This window comes from Pediculus humanus, genomic scaffold (genome assembly GCF_000006295.1).
Source record: "Pediculus humanus corporis 1103172108318 genomic scaffold, whole genome shotgun sequence".
Taxonomy (NCBI): domain Eukaryota; kingdom Metazoa; phylum Arthropoda; class Insecta; order Psocodea; family Pediculidae; genus Pediculus; species Pediculus humanus.
In genome coordinates this window covers 2,725,032-2,734,109 of record NW_002987887.1, presented here as the reverse complement: position 1 = coordinate 2,734,109, position 9,078 = coordinate 2,725,032, and the positions used below count along the sequence as shown (strand labels likewise).

The following is a 9,078-nucleotide window of genomic DNA, read 5'->3' as shown; positions in this document are numbered from 1 at the left end:
AAATAGGCTGTAGAATTCTCTCGAACAAAAAAAAAAAATTATTATCACAAAAACGTTGCTTCATTTTAATTATTATTATGTATATAAATATAAATATATGTATCTTTTTAAGATTACTCCAATATGAAATATGTGGGGAAAAAAAAAAACTATTTCGCAATGTGTAAAAATCAAGAAATAATAATAATAATGATAATTTTATTAATAATAGCAGCGAAGAAGAGGAAAAAAAAAAAAAAAAAAAAAAAAAAAAAAACGTTGGAGTCACTGGCAAGCACATGACCCCCCAAGTGATATTTTAGCAACTCCAAAATCAGGTTTTTTTTTTTTTTTTTTATACCTAAACCACATCGTTTAAAATAACTTGACCATCTTTAAAATTTATTCAATATTCGATCGAAACAAAAAAACAAATTCAAGTTTTATATATATATATATATATGGACTTGAAAGTAAAACTGAGAAATTTGCCAAAACCGTTGTTAAAAGGTTGCGCCATTTTTTTTTTTTTGTTCTTATAAGTATGAGTCTTCACTTACCTTTAAGGTATCTTAAATAATTTCCTTTTACAATTTATTACAATAGTTTTAATCGTTTTGTTATTATTATTATGTTTAAACACCGCACTTAAATACTTTTATTTAGTAAAATTAAATAATAAAACGCACAAACACACACGCATACACACACACACACACTTGTTTGTTAAGAATCCGACATGTTACAGTAACGACAATAATTTCGCGGCATTGAGTTGAAATACTTGTCGATTGTCCGTTTTACGACATGATAGATGCCCCAGCCTAATCGTGGCTCTTACAATGTTTAGCTTATAATAATAAAACCGATATAATTACTCTGTTTGAAATAATAATGCGTTTATAACTTAATTCCAAAACGAATTATCTCACTTTTTCATTGTCGACAAAAAACCGTTTGGGTTTGAATTTTTTTGATCGTTATTAAAAACAATTTTTTTTATACAAAATAAAATATTATTATTATTATTATCGTAGAAATTATTTTATGGTAGTAGCGACGTTCAAAAAATAAATTTCAATTTGATTTTTTCATTCGACAAAACATATTTCATACATAGTTATTTCGTTTTTCTATTTTAGTCTAGAACATTATTATTTTTATATAAATGGAATTTCCTAAATTCAACTTAGCTAATAATCGGTTAGTTAAAATTTTCATTTTATGGATAAAAATAAACGATTTGAAAAAAAAAATACTTGAAATGTTAACTTTTACTTTATTTATAACAGAAAGGAATTATTCATTTTTTTTGTAAAAATAAATTAATTACTATTATTATTTAAAATAATGTGCCGCCATATTGTTTTTTTTTTGTTAAAGATTCAATAAGATTTATATACTTACTAAATAATTTTGGATTTAAATCTTTTTTTAAAAAAAAAACAATTTTACTTGTTAACGTATTTTTTTCAAAAAATTTACTAAATATTAATAATACTACTGAACATAATTTTTTATGATGATTTTATTAAAAAAAAAAAAACGTTAAGAATCGTTATTTAAATATTAAAATTTAAAAATAAACCTTCACATTAACCTTCACATCCACAATATGAAAAAATAAAATTATTTTTTTTTTTTTACATTATACAAACCATAAAAATTTCAAATTAATAAATAAAACCGCCAAAAATAAATTCTTTTCAAACACGCCAATCAGAGAGTCATCACTATTTAGTGTTCGAAACTCTTTTTTTAACTTGAATCAAAGAATAAATATTATTATTATTATTATTATTATTATTATTATTATTTAAATTAATGAAAATTCGTTTTAATATGAGGTTTAGTCTTTTGTAATATATTATTAATTGATGGCCAATCGTAAGGGTGTTTGAGTACTTATATTAAAATAAAATCATTATTATTATTATTATTATTGTTAAATTAAATTTTTTTTTTAGGTATATCTTTTGATAATATTGCATCATTTTCAAAAAAAAATATTATCGTTAAAAGAACTGTACAGGAAGTTTTTAAAACCGTTCGTGATAATTTTCAAAAATATAATAAAGGTACACAACCCTAATAATAATAATAATATCATTAATAATAAATTATTATTTCTGTCTCCATTTTGGGCCAAAAAAAAAAAAAAAAAACAATTTTATAACCTACTGGTTAAAGGTTAATATTAAATTTAGGAATCAGATATAGAATTAAATTATTTTTCATAATATATTATAGTAATGTTTCATTTTTATAAAATTTCATAAATTATTTTTGTTTTAGTAACTGATCAAGATCTTATTTCATTAAATGCTCTATTCGGTGAAACTTTTGAAAAAGCCCTTGAGATTTTAGAGGGAAATAAAATAACTTATTTTCATTTAAAACAAACAAATATTGGAATATATCAGGTATTGAACAATTATGTTTTTTTTTTTTAAAATAGTGCAAAGGTAAACATAAACATTAATAATTACATTTATGTTCGTTGTGATTTCAGGTTGAGGGTAGTTTGTGCAAGTCGTACATGATATATTCATCTGTAAATTATTGCTCATGTCCTTTTTACAAACATCAAGTTGCAGAAGGTGCTCAAATAATTTGCAAACATGTTTTAGCATCAATTCTTGCAGACATTACTGGTAAAAGATTGTCTATTGAAACAACTGATGAACATCTAAGGGATTTAATCCTTGAATCTGGTACAATTTTGAGTAAGTTTTATTTTTATGGAAAAATTACAAATGGTTTGATTATGCATACTAAAATAATAAATTTTTTTTTTTTTACAGGTCCTCATAATGAATGATAAAGAAGGTTGGAATACCAAAGATACATGCATGGAGCAATACATGTATTCATCACCTACAGCTCCTTTTATGTTTCCCGATTCAAATAATTGGTCACATGTTCCCCCCCAAACTATGCCATGGGGAACGCCTGCAGAATTACAACCGTCTGTTGTAAGATTTACAGCGGGAAATTTTAATGGATCTACTCTACTCTCGTGCAAAAGAAAAAGTGAACCACCTATAGATATGTGAGTAAGTTTAGTTTAATGTACTGAATAGTTCTATAATAAAACAATTATTAACTCGATTCTATAAATTTCTTATTGAACACCTTATTATAGAAATTTTAACTAAAGCTTATTTTAAATTTTTTCTTCTAGGCCTCCAGCTAAAATGTTGGTCACTGATGAAAAAATGGCTGCTCACATGCAAAGTCTTCACATTTCAGAAATTGAAAATGAAAAAATGCTTTCAAACATGAGTTGTAAAGATGAATCCATGGAAACTGATTCATTGCCTAAACTTATTTTAAGCGATGAAATTAAAAATTTAAAGACTGACATGATTTTTCCAGAATCAGTTTTTAAAAGATTGTTAGTATTTCCTAAAAATTATTATCATCTTGATTTTTTTTCATTCGAGAAACAATTTCAATTTTAAAACCTAAAATAAAATCTTGTCTTTTACAGGGAAAAACCAGAAATGGCGCTTGTTCTATGGCAGCCACCACTTATTAGTGTAGAAAGTAAATTAAACAAACTTAATAAGTCGTGCAAAACTAAAAATGAAGAGTCCGATGAAAAATCTACTGATAATAATAATAGTTTAAGAGAAAAAACAGATGATAAATCAATGGATATAACAATGGAAGCTAATATAATGAATAATATCGATAACACATTTAGACCCATAGATCCAGTACCGAAACCATCCACACCAACACAATATTATCAACCAGTACCTCATTTTCAAGGATACACTTCATTTTTTTAAATATTAAACCTTTTTTTTTGTTATGATACTGAAATAAAAAATATTGTGCCATTACAACAAAAATGTGTTATTAATAATTAATAACTAAAAATTAATAAAATTACAAAAGCGTTTAAATGATAATAAGCTCAAAACACATTATCGACTGAATGGTATTGTTAATATTTAATATAAAAACTAATTAACTTATTTTATTAATATTAACTGCCTTATTCCTAAATATATATTAAAAATTTGAATTTGTAGCTCCCTGTAAAAAAAAATTTTTTTAACTAACATACATCATTATTCGACAATTTATTATTATTTAATTAATAAATTAATTGTTTAATAATAATCGAGTACTTTTTCGCAGTTGGTTAAGTGATTTAAAATACATAGTAGTATTAGAGTTTTTAATTGTTATCATTTACTTAACCTTTTTTTTATTAAAAACATAATAATAATAATACTTTTATACTTGATTAATTTTAATGAAATTAATTAATTATAATTTTACTTTAAATTGTCATAAATAATTTTTAAAATATTTTTTTTTATTAGTAAAATATTATTAATATTAATAATTACTAATTGTAATATTTCTTTTTGGAATTTAGTTTAAAATTTAAAGTCAATAACAAAACTTTAAAAAAAAAAAAAAAAAGTTTTTTTAATTAATTAATTACCATGATTTTTTTAATTAGTGTACAAAATAATTTTTTTTTTTTTTTTTTTGTAATAAATTGATGATTTTTATTATGTATTTATTTTTTAAATTCATAACTGTTTTTATTGTTTACCATAAAAGAGTCTATTCTCTATCAAAAGGGAAAAAAAAAATATTTGTTTGAAAAATTAAGCTCAAGTTCCATTAGCCATTTGCAAAAAAACGTTCTGCTTTTTGTAAACAAAAAAATAAAATTTTGTTTCATTTAATTATTTACCATCGTTTAGTAATCAATTAAAAATTTTTTTGTTTTTATTAATAATAATTAAATAAAAATGTTTTTGTTTTGTTATAACATGTCTTAAAATTTAAAAGAACATTATTTAATGTTTTATGTATATTAAAGTTCAACGTTAGGGGAAGCCATTTTAATTTGACATGTTTTTTTTTATATTGAATACTTAAATATTGAGATTCGCATTTTTTAAATATTAAATTTTTCATTTAACGAAAAAATGGTCGCGATGATGGGTAATAAAGGTATACATATATATTATTTTTAATTGTTATTTATTAAATTAATATATTTTTAAAATTGTTTTATTTGCAATACTTCAAAAAGGAGGACCAGAAACTGATGAACAGCAAAGATTAAGATTTCAAGTTGAATTAGAATTTGTACAGTGTTTAGCCAATCCAAATTATTTAAATTGTAAGTAGTTTAATTTTATATAATTTAAATTTTGATTCAAATCAAATTTTATCTATTTGACAGATTTTAAAAAAGTAACAATTTTCTAATATAAATATTCTAATTTGTTATTATTAATTCTCTTTTGCTCATGCTGATGGTTATTTTTTTCTAGTTTTGACCAAAATTAAAAATTTATTGATCAATTGAAAACAAATTATTTTACAGTTTCTTTAAATACTCTTACTCTCTCTCTCTCTCTCTCTTATAAAAGACTAGTCGAATATATATTGCAAAATTTATTTATCGATACCAATTATAGAAATCATGAAAAAATACTTTTTAACTTGACCTTCATTAGTTTTAAAGTTTTTCATTTTTAACTGTTCTGTTCCAAAATATAATTTTATAAAATAAAAAACAATTTATCAAAAGTGTTAGGTTAATTTATCATTTAAATAACTTAAATCTCTTAGATATATTTTTTTTTCCTATTTATAGTTATTAGTCGAATTAAACCAGACGATAATTTCTTATGTCGAAAAAAATAAATTCTTTTACTTTATCTTTTTAATTATTGTTAATTTTTGTCTTCATTATCTGATATTAAGTTAAAATTTTTTTTTTTTTTTTAGTTTTAGCTCAAAGAGGTTATTTCAAAGATCAAACATTTGTTAATTATTTAAAATATTTATTATACTGGAAAGAACCTGAATATGCGAGATACCTAAAGTAAGTACTTTTACTTCTTATTTCGGTTGTTAATAACTTTTAATTTTAAATTAAATTATTGTTTAAAAAATTATTATGATTTTCAGGTATCCCATGTGTTTATACTTTTTAGACCTTCTTCAATATGAGCATTTTCGTAGAGAAGTTGTTAATGCTCAATGTACTAGATTTATAGACGATCAACAAATATTATTATGGCAACATTATACAAGGAGACGAACAAGATTATTACAGCAACAAGCCGATCAAAATCCTCCTCAGCCTCCTTGTTCGATTGTTAAAAGAGAAACCTAATCTGAATATTGTGATAATAATAATATTACAAAGAAAACAATCAACAGTTTAATTTCATCATTTTTTGTGGATATGAAGTTGTATTTTTCAATTTTTTACAAAAGGGAGTTTTAAATCGTTAAAAACATTTTGAAAATAAAACTGGGAATACATAAAGATGAAAATTAACTTTATGTGTGGTAATTAATTAAAAATAATAGTTAAATGTAATTAAACTTTTTAAAAATTTTAAAATCAAAAAAAAAAAAAAAAAAATTAAGAATACAAGCAATTAACAATACATTAAAAACGGTTTTTGTACAAGACTCTACCGCCATTTTTTTTTTTTTTTATTTCAAACCATTATTACCCTAAAGGTTAAATTTTTTAAAAACTATTAAAACATATTGTTTATTTTGTAAAAAAAAAAAAAAAAAAAACCATTTCTTTTATAACCAAATAGTGGATGAGAAGTAATGTTATTTAAACAATTTTTATTAGTTATTTGTGTATATCATATGTGTGTCACAATTAATAAATATAAAATTTGTACCATATATATATATTTGTAAAAATAAACGTTAATCATTATAAGTATGGGCTTGAAAGTAAATATATATGTATATGTATATAATATTAATATGGCCATCGTGTTAATTTAATTCATTTTGTAAACTAACCGAATATTTACATTACCGTAACGGAATTTTTAAAAAATCGTTATTCTTTCTCTCATTGAGTGAGTGATGTAAGTTATTCATTTGTGTTTCGCTTATCACACGGTTAACATCAAATAAATTTCTTTTTTTTTTTTTTTTTTTTCAGAATTATTGACAAAAGGTGAGTGAGTTTATTGATTTTTATATTTACTTTACTTATTAAATTACAAAAAAAATTTTTTTTTTTTTTTACATTTAAAAATTTATAAATTTTGAAAATTATCATTTGTCATATTTATTCATTACTCCCCTTTTTTTAATCAAAAATTATTATTATTATTTTTAATTTTGATTGATATTACCCTTATTAAGTAACTTATTGCATTTCTTAATTACTGTAATTGAAAAAAAAAGAAAATTTTAAATAATTCTTACCTGGATAATAAAATATCCGTTGAAAACTTGAAATTTATATATGAAGTCATTATTTAACGACTTTTTTTTATTTTTAAACTAATTTATTAACATTTACTTATTTATTTTCACATATATATTTAATTTAAACGATTTTACTCACGCATAACACACAAATATTAATAATTATACTTATTTTTTTAACCAATTCGTATCCATTTTGTTTTTCTGTTTGTTCGGCGCGAAAATTTGTGTCACGTTTGACCGTAACGGTTTGCATTATTATTATTATTCGCACGACTCACGTGGTCATCGCGGTCGTGTCAATTTATTGTCCGCGCCATTAATTATAATTCGTTATAATTTTTTTTTTTTTAAATATGGAGCTCGAAAACTATTTTTTAACGACAATATATATCATAAAAATCATTTATTTAAAACTAAACTACTTTTTTACGATTCGCTCCTCCTCGCCCTCCCGCCCATGCTATAAAAACATAATAATAATAATTTTTAACGAATACCATACTTGATCGATTTCGATTTTTATTAATATGTATTAATTAAAAAATATAAAAATAAACGAACTGGAAAACAATTAAAAATGGCCTCTTTAAAAAAACGTAATGACGATGATGATAATGATGATGATAATGCAGACCTCGTTAAGGTAACGTTAAGTAAGGTAGAACCAGATTAACCTTGACCCTCAACTAGTAGTTTTTGTTATTGAAAATTGTAAAGACATAAAAAAAATTATTCAAATATGGTGATATGTATTATGTCTTAATAAAATTAATAATTTTTTTTTTTTTAATAAGTTATAATAATGATAATAAATAATGTTTATTTTTTTTCCCCCCCAAAACAGAAATGTGATAAAAACAAAAAAAATAATCAATTTGTGATTGAATTGGAATGATATAGATGATGGACAAAAGAATTAAAAAATTATTATTTACTATTATAATAGTCTTATCATTATGGGTGGTAAGTAAATCAGCTTTTACAATACCTTAAACCTAAACCTGAACCTAAAAGACACCTGTTCTCGATAAGAAAATTACAATTAATTATAAATAATAATAATAATAATAATAATCACGTCACAGTATGGACGAAATATATACCGTTAATGATAATATTATTATTACTGTAATTTAATAATAATTAATATTTTAAACACGTAAAATATCATAGCGTCGTTATATTAATTTAGAACGAATTTCCCTTTTCCCCCTTCTCTCCCATTCCTCCTCTCTCTCTCTCTCTCTCTATTCCCATATTAATAATTTGAATTTTTTTTGTTTTTAGTGTTTGTCGGAATGTAAAAAAAAAAAAAAAAAAGAAACGGATAAAAAACCCAACGAAACCGAAACGAACATATTTAATTTTTTAAGATTATTTTTTTTCCGTATGATTTACGGTTTTGCAACAATGTTCGGAGCACAAGAAGATATTTCGGATTTTATGGGTGGAATATTTGTTCCTCCTGGAGCCGATGATGCTGAGTATAGAGATTATCTCGACGGAGATCAAGTCGACGACGTTTACGATTATTAATTTTAATTTTAATTTTTTTACTAAATAAAAAAAATTGTGTACTTATTATTATTATTATTATTATTTGTTTAAAATAAACAGTAAATTAAATGAATTTTTTTTTATTTGACGTTTCGTGTGATTACTCTTGACAAATGATTTTTTTTTTTTTTTTTAAAGAACGTTGAACTTGCACCGTCACCTTAAATTAATTTGTGATAATCATAAAAAACTACTACTACTACTACTACTAATAATAATAATAATAATAATAATAATAATATTTTGAGAATTAATTATAATTTTTTTTTTTAAATTTAAATGTATTAGAAAACCTTTAAA

The 9,078-nt window shown here is 22.5% G+C and overlaps 4 protein-coding genes across 4 annotated transcripts in view; 3 read left to right on the top strand and 1 right to left on the bottom strand.

The window, feature by feature from the left end:
• Positions 1 to 1,856: 1,856 nt before the first annotated feature.
• Positions 1,857 to 3,776, top strand: Phum_PHUM609160 (uncharacterized protein; the record flags this gene model as incomplete). Its single annotated transcript, XM_002432968.1, has 6 exons — positions 1,857 to 1,866; positions 2,275 to 2,402; positions 2,492 to 2,705; positions 2,806 to 3,031; positions 3,164 to 3,376; positions 3,473 to 3,776. The coding sequence occupies 6 exons, from the start codon at positions 1,857 to 1,859 to the stop codon at positions 3,774 to 3,776; spliced, it is 1,095 nt and encodes a 364-aa protein (XP_002433013.1).
• Positions 3,777 to 4,949: 1,173 nt separating this feature from the next.
• Positions 4,950 to 6,142, top strand: Phum_PHUM609150 (mediator of RNA polymerase II transcription subunit, putative; the record flags this gene model as incomplete). Its single annotated transcript, XM_002432967.1, has 4 exons — positions 4,950 to 4,965; positions 5,048 to 5,137; positions 5,752 to 5,848; positions 5,935 to 6,142. The coding sequence occupies 4 exons, from the start codon at positions 4,950 to 4,952 to the stop codon at positions 6,140 to 6,142; spliced, it is 411 nt and encodes a 136-aa protein (XP_002433012.1).
• Positions 6,143 to 8,121: 1,979 nt separating this feature from the next.
• Positions 8,122 to 8,943, top strand: Phum_PHUM609140 (uncharacterized protein; the record flags this gene model as incomplete). Its single annotated transcript, XM_002432966.1, has 3 exons — positions 8,122 to 8,184; positions 8,509 to 8,742; positions 8,917 to 8,943. The coding sequence occupies 3 exons, from the start codon at positions 8,122 to 8,124 to the stop codon at positions 8,941 to 8,943; spliced, it is 324 nt and encodes a 107-aa protein (XP_002433011.1).
• A 15-nt stretch (positions 8,944 to 8,958) lies between these two features.
• Positions 8,959 to 9,078, bottom strand: part of Phum_PHUM609030 (uncharacterized protein) — a gene marked incomplete at both ends in the record, with an annotated part of 1,748 nt that continues 1,628 nt past the window's right edge. The window contains one exon of the mRNA XM_002432965.1: positions 8,959 to 8,986. Within this exon, the coding sequence (XP_002433010.1) occupies positions 8,959 to 8,986 (28 nt within the window). The remainder of the gene's footprint in view (positions 8,987 to 9,078) is intronic.